The sequence below is a fragment of the Seriola lalandi genome, unplaced genomic scaffold (genome assembly GCF_002814215.2).
Source record: "Seriola lalandi dorsalis isolate HSWRI2012SDOR001 ecotype SW California unplaced genomic scaffold, Sedor1 jcf7180002054872, whole genome shotgun sequence".
NCBI lineage: Eukaryota > Metazoa > Chordata > Actinopteri > Carangiformes > Carangidae > Seriola > Seriola lalandi.
Genome location: NW_019525425.1, coordinates 674,484 through 690,955, shown reverse-complemented (window position 1 = coordinate 690,955; position 16,472 = coordinate 674,484). Strand labels below are relative to the sequence as shown.

The 16,472-nt window shown below is 39.4% G+C and overlaps 2 protein-coding genes across 2 annotated transcripts; both read right to left on the bottom strand.

The window, feature by feature from the left end:
- Positions 1-1,511: 1,511 nt before the first annotated feature.
- Positions 1,512-9,911, bottom strand: dnajb14 (DnaJ heat shock protein family (Hsp40) member B14). The gene is made up of 8 exons (XM_023428250.2): positions 9,734-9,911; positions 6,094-6,268; positions 4,567-4,712; positions 4,103-4,291; positions 3,413-3,498; positions 3,143-3,252; positions 2,553-2,725; positions 1,512-2,428 (listed from the first exon to the last, which is right to left on the bottom strand). Exons 1-8 carry the CDS (start codon positions 9,864-9,866, stop codon positions 2,304-2,306), a joined length of 1,137 nt encoding a protein of 378 aa, XP_023284018.1. The 5' UTR covers positions 9,867-9,911; the 3' UTR covers positions 1,512-2,303.
- A 588-nt stretch (positions 9,912-10,499) lies between these two features.
- On the bottom strand, positions 10,500-16,472 carry LOC111671164 (tetratricopeptide repeat protein 39B-like). Its single transcript, XM_023428185.2, has 18 exons — positions 16,353-16,472; positions 15,875-15,906; positions 15,350-15,454; positions 15,040-15,171; positions 14,740-14,816; positions 14,138-14,267; positions 13,904-14,009; positions 13,667-13,732; positions 13,455-13,563; positions 13,273-13,340; positions 13,104-13,163; positions 12,860-13,021; positions 12,658-12,749; positions 12,451-12,571; positions 12,256-12,367; positions 12,038-12,155; positions 11,670-11,786; positions 10,500-11,102 (listed from the first exon to the last, which is right to left on the bottom strand). The coding sequence occupies exons 1-18, from the start codon at positions 16,380-16,382 to the stop codon at positions 10,988-10,990; spliced, it is 1,752 nt and encodes a 583-aa protein (XP_023283953.1). The 5' UTR covers positions 16,383-16,472; the 3' UTR covers positions 10,500-10,987.

Genomic DNA, 16,472 nt, shown 5'->3' with positions numbered 1-16,472 from the left:
ACTAGGTTTCTTGGTTCTCCCCTGGTGTATTGTTCAAGAAAGTGCAAACGGTCACTCCAATTAGAGGTTTTCTCCTCCACTCCATTTTCAAAAGCTCTGATGAAAGACCTGTAGTGAAGAGGGTCTCCATTGAACACAGGGATATTTCTTGATGGGAGGACAGAGCTTAAATTTTGCTGGACCAGCAGAGCAGCGATGTCGTTTTGTCTCTGCATAATGTTTACAATCTCATCCTGATAGCTGTTTGTCAGAGCTTGATGTTGAGGGTGTACCGGTCCTGCTTGATTTTGATTAACAGTTGATGTAACTTGAACTGGTTCACAAACATTTAAAAACATCTCATCCATTCGTGTTTCTCTGCTTTGTTTAGGCCTAAGAACTCGTGGTTGAGGTATGGCATGCATTTCAGTAACATTCACCTTTTTCATCCAGGGTTAGTGGTACAAATTTGTCAGCATCAGGATTTAATGCACTTGCTCGGGGGAGAACACCTCCTGTCCTGGGAAGGAGAGTCTCCAGAGGTGATTCACTTCAAATATCAGTTTCCTCTAATGAATATCAGATCTATATTAACACACACTGCTCTCTGATTATCTTTCAGCTGTCTTCTTGGACTGAACTCAGGCCCTGCAAACTGGGCCAGTGTTAGCCGCCTTGTGGAGGCCGTATGCAACTGGCTCTGCCGTCTTCACCCAGTAGCCAAGTCATTCAGAGCGACCTCGAGGACTATCACAGGGTGGAGCCCTGGAGAGAGATCATCAGTTTCACCTGTACCTCAAGTTCTATTAGTAAGTTATATGATAAGTTTATGGCGCAACAGTGACTCACTATCACCTCTTGAGGAACAAAGTGGTGTTACAAGATGAGACGGACTGTTCAGGACATCCAGCACCAGTTACAGTGCAACAGTCAGGCAAGATATGTGTTTAGTCCTCTGAGGTGAATAAATTCTAAAATCTCAGTGAATTGATTTTTTTGTGAAGATCAAAACCACAGTTTTGAATATGCACAGACCACTGTTTTGAACTTAGAAGTTTACAGTGAGCATTTAATAGTGAATAATATGTAATGTTTCAAATGAACCTAGATATGTTTCATCTTCCCAAAAGTTTTTTTTCCAGACAGACTTTTTCTTCATTTTATTTGGTCTTCAAATATGAAAGGCAGAGTGATTTTGGCAAAAACTTGAAAATGAAAAAAAAAATGAAGTATGCCATTTGCAATAAAAATTTCATAAAATAGTTCATTTGTATTTAATGTTAATATTCTGTAGATCAACTAATTGATTGGCTAATCACTGCAGCTCGATTTTGTAGCAAAGAAATATCCTTAGCTGATTTAGGTGGCTACAGAAATTTAAGGAACAAGTTTAAAAACATGGACAAATAAAAGCAAAACTGTTTCCATGGATTCATACCACTTGACATAGGTAAAAAAAAATGTTTATTTTTTTGTAATTTGATTGAACCAAGTCTTTAACATCTGACTCAGAGAAACAAATACATCCAGTCTATGGTAATAATTTTACTTTATTTAAATGATTAGGCGAGCATTGAAGAAAAACCTTTTCTTCTATAGTTACTTAAATAACTGCATAATTTTCAAACATTCCAAAATGAAAATGTACAACCATTAATGAATGACAGTTTCAGTGTCCTTCCATGTTAAGTCCCAACCACCTTCACATTCTGAAGTGGACAACATAAAAATGTTCTCTAGTGGCAAAACTCTTTATGATTCACTGGTCTTCATCCGCACTTGGAGTTGAGTAGGAAGCTAAAAGAAGCATTGCGTGTTCTTTGTCTTCTTCTTTTGTTTCTGTGTTCTTCAAAAAAAAAAAAAAAAAAAGGATTTGGCTGGAGGACAGCTTATATTCATGTCAAGCATGTCATCAAGCTTTTTGATGACAAAAGCTGTTGGTTGATCTTAAGAGAGTGATTTTCTTATGCAGAATGCCTCTCACTACTCGAAGCACATGCCTTTACACAATCAAGTGTCCTTGTCCTTGTTTTCAGGAAAAAAACACAAGAAAAGCAGAGTAAACAAAAGAAAATGTCTGGGGCTTTCTACAGTGTGTGTAGATTGGTTTATAAAGTTGTAACAAGGCGATTCCTGGGGTCAGGCTGGAGTGAGGAAGAAGAGAAGTTGGTGGAGGGATACGAGGAGAGGGACATTTTAAAACCTCAACAATAGAGCTATATTATTTCATTAAGTTTTTGCTCCTAGTGTAAAGACTCTTCCTTAAAAAAACATGAACATACACATCTATTAATATACATTTACATAATCTAAAAGCGTCCAACTCATCCGCCTCTGAACAGGTTATTTAGTCTGTCCAGCTCCCGGCAGTTATCCATGGTCATGAGCTCGGCCTTCTTGCGCATTCGGTCGTCTCTGTATACCTTAGCGGCATACAGCAGGTCTGTTTCTGGATGAGACAAGCAGGAACACAATGTGAGTGATTAAACAAGAGAGTGCTGATAAAAAAGTGAACAGCAGATACGATTACTGAATTCAGTAAGCTAGTTCTGAGGGTGTATTTTTCCACTCACTTGTCTGTCTCTCCTTCCAGCAGTTATTTCTGACATTTGCTACATAGTCCTCCTCCACATTTTTCTCAATCTGCTGCAGTGCAGAGCCCTTATACTCTGACTTGAAGTCTCTAGTGACGTAATAGTCGACACGCAGGTTTTCTGTCTGCCGTTTTACGGTCTGACCCGTGGACCTGGAAGAGATGGGGAAGGTATAAGCTGTGAAATTCTGACAACTCTGACAACTGTAGTAATCTTCCACATGTTGAATCCTGATGGTATTTTATTGTATCTTTATGTCCGTTTTGTAAATTGCAGATCACATTTTCTGGAAAGAACTGAGAAAACAGTGTTTAATATATCCAGTATATATAGTGAACACAGATGTGAAAGAAGCACTACATTAAGATGAGATAACAACACCGTCTTGTGCATGACACATAGTTTACAGATGTTTTTCAGTTGGCTCTGCTTGTACAAAAGACAAAATACTGTGTCAGCTTTGACAGGTAAACCCATCATGAAATTAGAAGTAATCAGTACTAAAGATCTGACAGGTGAAGAAGTGAATGCTGCGTATATGTTTTGTGATCTGCTGTGTGTGCACTTACGGTCTAGAGTAGAGGCTGTAAGGTGGAGGGGAAACCATCATCTGGCTCAGTATTGACACTAAAATCAGGACCACGATGGGCATCAGCTGGATAAACATTGAGAAACCTCCCTAGAGACAAACACAGTACAACAACTCAAGCAATAAATTGTGCAATTAACACATGTAGCATTGATGTGTATCAACTAAAACTGTAATATTACACGAGCAAATAATGTTAAATTCATGTCTGTCTAAATTCAAGATACAAAGTCTGAACCCATTTACATACATCTCCTCTTTCTTCTGTTCTCTCTTGGCGATAATCTGTCTGATGGCTGTAACTCGTCCTGCCGTTGGTAAAAGTGTGTGCACTCGCTGTAGGTGGAAATAGTGTGAGGTCAAATTCAAAAGGTATGGTCATACAAACAAACATACATACATACAGTACATACTGCTCTACATTATGAGGAAAATCGGGTCAGATGTGTAATTAGAGTAAACAAAAGTGCACCCAGTATCCCAACATAGAAAAGAGCTATAAGTCTGACTTTAAAAAACGTACCAATTTCCAGAACCAAATTTAGCATATTGCTGAGAGAACTTGTCTAGAGGTAATAGATCCTGTTGGTCACAAATTAAGCTCTAAAGAGAGCCAAATTCAGGTGCATTTGGCATCTGTGGATTTCTTCTATCACATGAGGAAGTCCATTGAATTAAATTATTTTTCCTCCCAAATGTAGGAGTGCTGTGATTGAACCAATAAAAGTGCAAAAGAAATCCAGAGATACTAATTTGAAAACATGGCATCACAAGAATAGATGATAAGATTCCTCAAAGACAAAATATTTATACATTACAAGGCAGTATGGTCATAAGTAAGTTTAAATAAGTAATAGATAAGTGGAAAATTATGTAAACTCATCAGTAGCAATGGCCTTTGTGTCTGTCTGAATCTATATGCACGTAAGTGCTCACTTACAGGAGGGGAAGCCGCCTCCAAAGAACATGTTGAAGAGGTCCTCAGGAGTGATGTCAGCTTCAAAGCCCCTGTGGAAGTCAAAGCCTCCTCCGTGTGAGTGACCGGGGGTGCTTAGCTCCTCCGATCCCGTCACGTCATACTGCCGTCTTTTGTCTGGGTTGCTCAGCACTGCATATGCATTACCAATCTCTGGAGAAGGAAATAGTCAGGATATCAATGATTAGATATTCAACGGCTTGGGTCACATGTTTTATTGACAAAGTTTTGAAACAAATGCTGTTTTGTGTAGTCCCACTGGATTTGCAGGCGTTTGTAAAAACTTCTCCACTTTTACCAGAACCAACAGGTGTGAGTCAGGGGTCAAATCTTCATGTCAAGTGAAAAACAACAAACAAGCTGACATATTTTCAATATCACATGTTTAGAATACACAAGCACCAAATTATAAAAAGGAGCAAACTTACTTTTAAAGGCCTCTGTTGCTCCAGGTGCATGATTTTTGTCAGGATGGAACTTGAGCGCTAGTTTCCTGTAGGCTTTCTTGAGCTCATCCTCATTGGCTTCTTTACTGACACCCAGCACTTCATAGTAGTCCTTACACCGCTTTATCCTGGAGGAGAGGGACAGAAGGTGAAAACAATGTACTGTGGAATATACTTGAAAGGCAGGTGATGTCTTTGCCCTTAGTGCTGGTTTCTTTTTCACTTTTTGACCAATAGCGGGTGGATGGTTAGATTGCAACTGAAAGTGACATGTTGATGGTTTTTGCCTTAGTCACACAGGTGAGTGACATTGAAGGTCAGTGTTAAAGCGCATTCCCTAGAGAAAAATAGTTCAGACTTACCAAACTTTTAATACCACAGCAGCTCGTTTTATATCCTCTGTGATTTTCTAATTTGATTTTAATTCCAACACCTGACATTATACAAAGGAAAAACAGAAGATCTCTATAGATGAGTAGCCTGTTCACAAATACTTGAAGATGCACGTGCAGTTGGAAATTTGTTATCAAACCAAATCACACATCTGTCAGCTCTGGCAAGCTAACATGACACATATTCAAGTGAAAAAACAAGAGCTATTAGCAAAAATAATTCTAAACTAGGCTATACAAAAAGTTAGGTGGACAGGAATAAAATCTAAATTTTTAAAACTTTCATGTATGAATGACACGTATACTTTATCAATTATGGATGCAAGATTAGAGCAGGCACTGGCTGGGCATTAGGGCCAGGCTAAGTGATTGAAATCAATATTACAAAATGAATATCAATATTTTTCAGATATCAATATGCATCACAAAATAGCAAATGTATGAAAAATCAAATATAGAATAAACAAATTGATGCTCAATTAAATGAACTGTTCAGCTCTTATGCAGACATCAGACATAATAATCCATTTTGTTAGATTTTGATTACAACTTGCTGGGAATCATTGAATTGGACAACTAAATTAAACAATAATATAACCATATGATCAAATCATCATGATATACTAAAAGTCAATAATACTGAGTTATTACCGATCTTGACTCATGACTGGAATAGGACTGATGAGATAAACACAGTAAACAGACTTTGTCTTAGAAGACATGATGCAATTTTTAACCAACTGACACTTCCTCAAAGGATTTAGTCTAAAAACACCAGGGTAAAGGGTGACTGACTAAAATTAGAGCATGTAGTGGTTACCTGGTATCTAGTTCACACCGCTACATGTCTCTCACTCTCCCCTCATGGGCAACAGATCGAGCTGAGGAGGTTCCCATAGCAATGTCTGTGTGCACAACACCGCAGAGACTACTGTGTCGTGCTTCAGCCGCAGATGAAAAGTCAGATTAAGTGTGATAGAAACAATGCTACTGCCACAGGGCCAATTGTAAGAAAGCACCAAAATGGTCGTCTGAAGAGGGAAGGTTACAGAACCAACTAGTGGAAAAAGAAATACAACAATAAAAGGGGAGACCTAGTGAACGCTTAAATTCTCACCTTTGCACACCTTCAACCTGGTCTTTGGTGAAGCCTTTAGAAACATCACCTCCACCAGACTCTTGGCTTTGCCTTTCTGGCTGGGCACCAGAGCTTTCTGAGCTTTCTGCTGGTCTCCTTCGATATGCGCCATTTCCTGTTGAGCTCCCATTCTTCGTTAATGCATCCAACAAAGCTGAAGACGCAGGAGGGAAGAAGTCATACGCTAAAAGATCAATTAAATGACAAATCATCCTCTTCAGTGTCTTCTATGTTTTCAACTTTTTAACAGCTTCCTAAAGTGAAACCTGTCACATAAATATATGCACAAGAAAAGCTTTAAAATTGCAGCAACAAGACTTGAAGAGCAAATGATCTGATGAGTGATTTCACACAATGTAAATCTGCCAAACACTAACTCACAACGAACATTGGGGTCCTTGCCATGGAAGGCGCTGAACACCTGTCAATTACAGGTACAACCTCATGGTAGCAAGTGAGTCCAACAGAATCTAATTTGGAACATTGGCAAAACTATAACGAAGCACTGGCTGCAGTCACCCAGTGAAGAAGGTTGTGAGTGCACAGTGGGAGAAGACATGACTTGCAAGTACATCAAACCAAGAAATTACACAGTCAAAGTCTAAACTCAACATCAGCCATCAGTTCCAGGTGACTGTACTGAGGGATAGGGAACAAAAGATGATATTTTTCAGCGGTTCAACCTGTGCAGCCTGCAGTAACTGAGGCTAAACGTAAACCTCCTTGACCTCTTTTTGGTCACCCGTCTTTCCTCCTTTACACGTGACAAATTTGATTTCATGTACATATTCACTTCATTACTGCCATGTTGGATTCTACACATACGTTGCAGCAAATCATGCATGGTCCCCAACATGATGTGACTGTACAGCAGCGCATTGCCAGAGGGCCTTAATGAATTGAGATTTGTTAACAAGTTAATGCTGCAAAATCAACCACACCATTTTATTTACAGACCCAGTTTTTCAAATATCAGCTAACTCCATTTGTCAATTCCTAACCAGGAGGTGGCTGGTTGACCATTACCAAGCTGTCAATGATCAACAAAGTTACTGTTGCACAATTCACTGACGACAACTAGTATAATCTAGACTAATGCACTATTCAACTACAGCCCAACAAAGGACACAGTGCACACAATCATTGAGCTGATGATTGTATAAAGACAAAATATGTCCACTGTGCCATATTGACAGGTAGTGAGGACTTTAAATTCACATTCACTTAAAATTTGTCCCTTGTATCTTATTTACACTATATCTATGTCACAGAGGCTATTATCTCTGGTTTGGCAGCAGAAATGCCTTCAACTCATAATGAGCTGAATAGTTTATCAATGCATTATTCATTGTTATACACTTTATTCTCGTGAAATAAGTGCACAACTATTTCCTCTTACACAACCATAATCCTCCTTTCACATCGACCTTGAGGCAACTTAACATTTTGAAAAAGTCAACAGTGTAAGGTTTACTGTATATTTCAACTATTTCTATTATTCTGCTCTGTATTCCAGTGGTATACATTCGACAGTTTTTGCATGCTGAATCCTACACCCCCCCCCAGTCCTCAGCCAGTTCGTAACCATCGTACTGATGAAATGCAAGTGTTTTGTGTTCTTAACTGCCTTGAGGAATGCCGATGTGCAGGTGCCTGCTTCTCCTGTCAACCCCTCATGAGGGATTGCAACACCAGTGGATGTAGCACACTACCTTGTCGCCCCCAGCCAGACCTATTCACATATTGCATTTGCACAGTTCCAGTGCACATGTAAAACCTCTCTCTGTCAGTTAGGCAGCAATCTTGTCAAGCCTTCTGCATGAATGGGAAAGCATCCCACACCAGCAGATTCAGAGAGTCACTGGCTTTATTAAGTAGCAGTGTAAAGGCAGCCATGGCTGCAAAGGTAATATGAACTACTAAAGTAATATAATGTTCAATTCTTGTTTTCATACTACTGTTTTCACTGCTCCTTTACTTCTTCAATTAAAATCTGAATTATATCAATAGCAGGATATGTTCAATATAAAAAGCTAATGGCATTGTCACTCACAAGGTTATTTTTCTGTTATATTGTCAGTCTGTCTATTAGCAAGATATCTGAACAGTTATGAGCAGTTGCAAACTCCCTCCACTGTTTCATACCAGCAAACCAAGCAATCAAGATTGTGAACTCTAGTCTAGCCAGGGCATCAATCTAGTGAACCCAACACGCACCCCTAACTCACCTGCTCCCTTCAATACGCACTCAATGTACATTTCTTTGTAAAACATCTATACTCCTCAGGCAGTACAGCCTTGGCACCTAGTTTAACACCTTTTGTTTATGTCTTCTCTTTTGCATAATACCCTTTCATATGTCTTTCAGTGTACATCACTTATCACTTTACATCTCAGCATACATCCTGCAGTGTGCATGTGTACTTGAGTTCCTTGAATCTCAAAAATCTGAAAACTGAGCTATCTGAGCTGCAGATTGGTGGCCATGTGTGTGCTCTTACATGCCACTTAGTTTTTCAAGGTCTAGCCTTGGCAAGACAGTTATCTACTAGCTCCCTCTGGGCAGCTTGGGGACTGTCATTAGTGCTTACACAGACAGACACACACACACACACACACACACACACACACACAAACACAAACACACACACACACACACACACACACACACACACACAGTTAAAACTGAGGGTGCAAGCAAATATTATGCAGACACAGAACAACATTGTGCATCTCAATACTTTCCATTTCAACTGGCAAGTTACAATTTAACAACTGAGGAGCTATAGGTCAGTCACAATATTGTATATTTAAGATCCTATTAGAGCTACAATCCACAACACCCGTCATCCTTACTACACACCCGTTTACTGTGTCCTCCCAGAGACAGTTGTGTCCTGGATTAGCCCATACTTCGAGGCTCTCTCCGGGTCGATCATTCAATTAAAGGATTGGCACTTAGCTCTGTGGCCTGGACAACATGAACTGCTCGCCCTACATCCATCCCCAGGCTCCACTTGTGTGCTCTGTCCTCACCGAAATCCCGACAAAATACACAGCTTTTACACAGCAGCATTAATAACGCAGGCTGTTATTTTGAGTTAAGAGTACAATTAAATCTCTTCAAAGGTCAACTAATCTTTAAGGCGCTAAACCGAGCGACAGCTAGCGTTAACACTGCTTGATTGTGGATTGATGTTTCGTGTTACAAGTGGTGTAGTTAGTTTGTGTTAGCTGCTGATATTATGAAGCCTCTCCGTGCTTCACTATTGGCAATCTTCAACGACTTATTAGCTTAACTTCACCTTTTAAAAACCTGAATGTACAGAGAGCGAAGCGCAAGCTAGGTTAGCCAACACAACGCTAGGCCTTCCACTGAGCTAACTCGGATGTTGCTTTATTTCCTGTCTCTAAACGAAGTTCAACGCTTGACTAACATTACCTTATAACACACCTATCTGTAACCACTGTGCAATAGTCAACTGGTGACATGCTGTGAGCTTAAACCGTGAGGTATGTTAACAAACGTCAGTTACATGCTAACACCTGGTAATGTAAAGTACATACGGAGCTGTGCTGGGCTAGCTCTGTCCGGCTAAACAACGACAAACGGCGTTACCTTTGGCTTTGTCAGTTGGGTACAGCTTCTCTGCTTTGTTGAGAAACTTCACCGCTTTCTCCTTGTCTCCGGCTTCTAGGGCTTTTGTCGCTATATTTATACATTTTTCAGCTTCGTCTCTGTTCCCTTCCATCTTCTTTCCCCTTCCTCTCCCGGCAGAGTCAGCTGATCAGCTCTAGCATACCACGTGGTCACCAGCACTGACAGCAGTCTCGGAGAAACACCTTAATAATAATTACAATGGACTGTGCACTGTGTTTCTTCAAAGGCAGTCTATCTTACTGTGTGTGTTTGTTTTCAATAAGTGGGGGAAAAGATGCACGTTAAATGGTCAGTAGTGGAAGATTTAGATTTCCTTCACTGAAGATAAATTACCAATACTAATACTAATAAAATATTCAAGTATATACAGGTAAAACTCCTGCTTAAGTAAAAGTGCAAGGCTATCAGTAAAATTTATTTAAAGCATGGCTTTTACTCTTCTGAGTCTTTGAGAAATACTGGACAATTTTACCCCTTTGGGTGTCACAGTTATTTAAATTAAACAATTTTAAAAGTTCCTTTTAAATGTGTCACAACTGAGAAATATGCTTCTAATACTATCCCTGTATTTATTTGTATATTTCTCATATACACAGATGAATTTTTAATCAAGGCTTGTATGGAACTTTTTGAAGAAAATTTATTTATCACACAGTACTGATAAGCCCTTCGAGAAAGAGTTTAGTTCAGTGATTAAATGTCCTGAAAAAAACTCTCAAATACCTTATATTTCATGTCACCATTAAGTACAGGACATAAGTTTAAGATTTATTCAGTTAATAATATTTACCAATGCAGAGCAATTCATACAGCACATGATGAAGAAAATGAACAACTATTTACAAGAAGATGGTTCAAACTGCACTTGGACATTAGATCTTATAAAAATATCAGCATCCTTAAAAATTGTTTAAATCAGATTAATCTCATGGGAAAAAAAACAATAAAAAATAAAAAAATGGCAAAACAAGTTAAATAATCTCAAACTTTATATTACCATCTATAACCCTTTTCAGTTTCTGTTGTTCTGGTTCTGACAAGATCTAGTGTAATTCACTGGAAATAAAGTCATGTTAAGGCAGTTCATACAAGTCCACCACCCGAGGCCAGGTTCTTGCTCTCAATGAGATTTTGGACCAGGCAAACAGGGTTGAGAGACGACGTGTCAGGTTTTTACCCTCTTCTTTGTCAGGTTTCCTGCCATGGCTTCCTTTAAGCCGGTGTACGTGAAGGCGGAAGTTTGGCTGAAAAGGAGCCCATGGTGTTGAGCGCTGCATGGATGCGGAAGTGTAGCCTAGACTCCATGCTGTAGTCTTTGTAGTTCATCCTACAAATGAGATCACTTTTTAGCACCTTGTGTAATGTTAGAACAGATGCTTCTAGAATTAGCTAGTAGCTTCTACTTTGCAATGCATTTGGTTCCATGTTTGCATATTATTTTCCCTTCAGAGGACTCCCCAGCAAAAACAACATTCACTACAATGGCAAGGGATCAACTCCAGGTGAAATCTAAACAGCAATAAAAGGAAGTGCTGCTATGATAAACAATGCAATACAAACGCTTTAGGGATTTTTCCACTTTTGCATCAACTGTTCAGTGTAGGTTGTTGCTGTACATGAATACACATAATAATAATTTAGGTAGGATTCACAGCTATAAAGCGTCCAACCTGTGAAATAATCTTGTAGTGACTTGTGGGATACACTTAATGTTGGAAGCAAATATCTTATAATTATTTCTGTAAGAGACACAGCTTTCTTTGCCTAAGAAACTGAAATTCAGTTCCAGGTTATGAGCAGTTATATTTCGTCATTTTCGGCATTGATTTTAAGCGAAGACAACATCCAGAAGCTAACTTATCAATACAAACATGGATTGGCTGAAAACACTTACTTTGCATTTTCAATCACTGTGATGGCCGTGTTGATGTCGCCTTTCTGCTTGTGCAAAAGGCCCAGCTCATACATGGTAAAAGGCACCAGATAGTTTTCATGCTTGAGATCATTTTCACTGCAAAATAAATGAATACAATGGAAGTCAATTCAGTGGGTCTATTCAGTAGTGTTCGGAAAATGACATTAAATTTATCTTCAAACTTTAGAAACACTAATTTGACAAGCTCTTGGAAAAGAAATGGTTCTATTGAAATTCCCATCCTGATAAGACTATGAACACACTATTATAAAAGTGAATTTTCTGATGCCAACTCAGTTCTTGGGTCATCAAATTCTCTTCAGGGCTGTGCGTTAAGATGGCCTCACCTTGAAATGACGTTGTTGAAGCAGAGCTCAGCCTGGACCAGACGGCCCAACTGTCTTAGACACAAGCCCTTTAGCAGCAGGACAACACACTGGTCATCCAGGTGATACTCTGATGGGTCTACACGTTAAACAAAATGCTTGTTAGTTTCACTTTGTAATAGATTTTTTAGTTACCAAAGTTACCAAAGTGTTTATTAAAGGTCTGTTGTTCCTCTCACTTGGATCGTTTCTGAGCTGCTCCTCTGCTTTTTCCAAGGTGGTCAAGATTCTTCGAGTCAGCTCAGGTCTTTTGCCAACTACTGTGAAGCCGTTCCACACATACATCATTTCCTGTGACATAAAAATGAGTTGTTTAAAATGGTCTACTGATTTTTTTGATTCACTGAAAGTAAAGAGCGTGCACATGCTCTCACCAAGGCAGGGACGACCAATTTCACAGGGTTAGCGGAAGAGTATCGCTGGGCCTTCCTTGCTGCAAACTTCTCAGTCGGAATCGATTTCCCAGCAATTCTCAATCTGAGTCCTTCCACCTGCCTAAAAACCACAAGTTCTCAAGTTATTGCATTAATAAATACACTAACCAATTGTAGTGATAAATTATTGTCCTCTCCCTTGCACACCTGAATAATTCCACCACATTTTCTCCCAGTTTAGTCACTTCTTCCTCTGGGAGCATGCTCAAGATGGCAGCTTTCTGGTATACATAGATGGCCTACGAGAAAGGAGCAAACATCTTGTTATAAAGGGGGAAAAACAGAAATACAGAAGATACATCAGGTAATTTGACCACAAGGCAAAAAGGAGAAGGGTTACATTAGATACCTGGGACCACTTGCTCTCCTTGCAGAGAAGGTCAGCGTATCGATAAGCCTCCTTCCAGTTTTGTTCGAAGGAGTACGCCCACATCAGCTCCCAGTAACACAGGTGGTGAATCTGACGCCACTCTTGCTGTGCTGCGATACATGCCAGGAACTTGTCCTGAGCCTGCACAGAAGCTCAAACTCAGTTCTCTTTCACTGCAACAACATGAGCTTAGACACATTCACGAGACATCATCAGTACTCACAAATGTGAAGTTTCCTTTGAGCAAAGCAATTCTTGCAATGTAGAAAAGAATGAGGGCTCCCTATGGACAAAATACAAATACATTAATACAAAATAATGCAATTTCACCGAGTGAGGCAATAAAATACAACATCTGTCATCATTCAGAATCAGCAAAACAAACTGCTCACGTTAGGGAACTTTTCAACGTAGGGTTCAAGCAGAGCTTCAGCCTCAGTAAGGTTTGCTTCACCAGTACCTAAGGGAAGAATAAGAGTGCATTGAATCATTGCAGACCATTAAAACCTCCCAATTAATGAATTAGGCATTTAAATCTGTAAGAAACTGCAGTCCTGCCCTACAGCGTGCTCACCGAGTATCACTGTGATGTAGAGATGAAACATCATCAGAGTCAGGGTGCTGAGGATAGAGCGAAGGCTGTTGCCGGCTGCTCCCTGTCTCAGTTCTGACAAACCCAACTCCTGTGAGGTAATTAGCAAATGATTATTTGATCTGACATTAAAAACCTTTACTTTTAAAACACCATTACTGAATTATGACAAGAAATGGGTTCAGGAGACCTACCCTGTCTCCTGAGAAACCCAAAAACTCCATCAGTCTGAGGACTCTGGACGGAAGCAGGGACAGCATCTGATAACAAAAAAAGGGATACAATTTAACACAGGATTACTATAGCAGTGCAAAAATGGAGTTTAAATGTTCTATCACACTGCAAATTAACAGTGAGTATTTATTTGTCCTTAAAATAATCCACTGACAAATTACCTAGCTTTAGTATTACATGCTTTCTATAGCTCTCACCAGATTAAATGATCCAATGCCCATGTTGACACCTCCCCTAAAATGAATGTGCGTACTCTTCTGTTTTTCTGGGTCTTCTGTGGCAGCTGCCATGGCCTGGCAATCCCTGGTTGGAGAGATGACATTTTAAATGCACTACAATTCACATCAATACGATAATATTTTCTCCATTTTTTTTAATCATCTTTCAAGCATCATTTCCCCCACAACAGAAGTCCCCGCCAAGCTCCTCACTTGTAAATCTGATAACTGTTTCGGATTCTCATCCCTCCTTTGATGAAGCCGATTATACTCTCATCCAGGAAGGTGAGAGCCGCCTTCTGCAGCAGAACCTCAGCATAGCACAGCTCTGCGTGCATCTCTTCTGTAAACGGAAATTAATGCCACAGGGTTGGTTGAAAGGAAAGAATACAACATTGCTTTAGGAATAAAGAAATGAGCAAAGGAGATTATTGGTGAAAAGTATTCAGAGGAAATTATACGCAGAGAGGTCGTGTTGACATCAAGCAGCAACACACTGTGTTAAAGACACCCCACTTGTCACTAATTAATATTATAGGCCACAACAAATTGCATTTTCTTGTAATGCCCCAAAAAAAAAAATTAGCACATTTATGCCATGTATGTACATGTACATATTTGCTTATTGTGCTTTTTTCCCTATTCATCAATGACAGGCATCCAGATCTTGGATCTTATATCTGATCATTTACAAGTCACTGTCCATTTGCTACTCAAATTCTTCTGAGCCTCCTGTGAGTCAACATATCAAGTGTATATATAAATGTATATTCTGTAAGGAGTATAGTCAGAAGATACAGTAGTTCATCACTCACCCTCTGTCAGACTGTCAGCTGGTTGTCTATACCACAGGCTGGTCAGAGTCTCCACTATTCCAGTTTTCTTCCGAAATCTTGTGACGTTAAAGAACACACAGTGGATGGTGGTAATTTAACAGACCATGTGAGATGTAGCAGGACAGAGTCTCTAGTCTCTAGAGCAAATGATCTGTGAATTCAACTGTTTTTCATGTATGACTAATTTTCTTAACTTTAGAAATCCCTGTGCTGTCCCAATGTAGAATTATGAACTTTATGGAAATACAACTACATAAACTTGACTCTATTTCACCATACCTCTGACATGTCTGCAGGGATTCTCTCAATGACGTCATGGCAGCGTCCATGTCCTTTGGTTCAAAGGTCATGCCTGCCTGCATCACCAAGATACTGCTATAGCCCATTGCGTGGTACATGCTCTGACTCTTCCTGAGGGGGACAAATGCAATGATTGTTGATCACTTAATATTCCAAGTGGTAAAGTACGTAACAATTAGAAAAGTAATCAAATGCCTTTAACTAACAATGAGAGTAGTACCAGCAGTGTGAAACAGCTGAATATACACATCCAAAGTCAGCTGGAGTTTGTTTGAGTGTCGGTACTAACCAGGGTTTTAGAAAAGCCAGGGCATCGGCGAACCTGTTGTTCAGAAAAAGTTCGAGGGCAGTGTTGCATTCCCTCAGTGCAGTCTCCAGATCCATCTTAGAGGATCTGGATGAAACATTGGGAAAATGTATGTTAGGCATCTACATCCCAACAGACATATGTGAATCCGACAGCAGGTCATGCATAAGCATTTGGGAATACAGAATCATCACAAATGTCACTATGAAAAAACTTCAGCCTTCACTTATTTTCACTGTATTTCTGGTTAAACTTGTGTATTACTGGATTAAACTGAGTTGGGCCAATGCAGATTTGAGGACAGGTTAAGGAGCAAGGTATCACTAACATATCTCTACTGGCCTCTAGTGTGTGCGTGCTGCATTACAATGAATAGATTTCATATTTCTGAAGATATTTCCACAGGATTCTGTTTTATTATCACATGTAACTGACAAGACATTAAAATACTGAACATGCACAAATGCCTGTAAACATCAAGAGAAGACTGCATTTGATTTCACTTACGCTGCATGCCCACTGGCATGGTCTAGCTCCACCTGAAAAACAAAAAAAGACAGACTTTGATCTTTAAACTTTATGGTTAGAGAGTCCATTAAAACTGCGAACATCTGTTCATTATTTAGCTTGTTTCATTAATTTAGAAAAAAAAAATGTTGTGTAGAAAAGATGATATCATAGTCAACTTCAGTCAGACTTCTTTGAGCTCATCGTGAACTATAGCCATGTCTATGTAAGGCTCTGTCTGATAAACTACATAACAAGACATCTTAACCCTAACCCAAACCTGGCAGCCTCTGCTCCAATAATAGGATACATAAACATTTAACTAGTTGGTTCCTTTCGTTTGTCTTGCATTTGAATGGTAAAAATAAAGTGAAAAGACAGAAACAGAATTTAAAAAAGAAAAAGATCCATTAAGTGTTGGAAAACTAAAACTTGTCATTACCCAATTGCAGAGAGATGGCAATAAAAGATAGCATACCTGTTGCAATGAATTGTCTTTCGTCTCCATTTGATGTTGGGTTAGATAACAAGAAGTTACACTAAAACAAGAGAATGTATGTTTTTCAATGAAGGCGCCCTCTCCCTTTGCAATCAAAAT

Coding starts and splice junctions, on each gene's coding strand:
- dnajb14 (XM_023428250.2), bottom strand. CDS start 9,866: ATGGAAGGGAACAGAGACGAAGCTGAAAAATGTATAAATATAGCGACA. Junction 4,713..6,093: donor CAGGTTGAAGGTGTGCAAAG/GTGAGAATTTAA, acceptor CCTCTCCTCCAG/GATAAAGCGGTGTAAGGACT. Junction 2,429..2,552: donor CTGGAAGGAGAGACAGACAA/GTGAGTGGAAAA, acceptor TGTCTCATCCAG/AAACAGACCTGCTGTATGCC.
- LOC111671164 (XM_023428185.2), bottom strand. CDS start 16,382: ATGGAGACGAAAGACAATTCATTGCAACAG. Junction 15,172..15,349: donor CTGGCTTTTCTAAAACCCTG/GTTAGTACCGAC, acceptor TGTCCCCCTCAG/GAAGAGTCAGAGCATGTACC. Junction 13,341..13,454: donor CTACATCACAGTGATACTCG/GTGAGCACGCTG, acceptor TTCTTCCCTTAG/GTACTGGTGAAGCAAACCTT.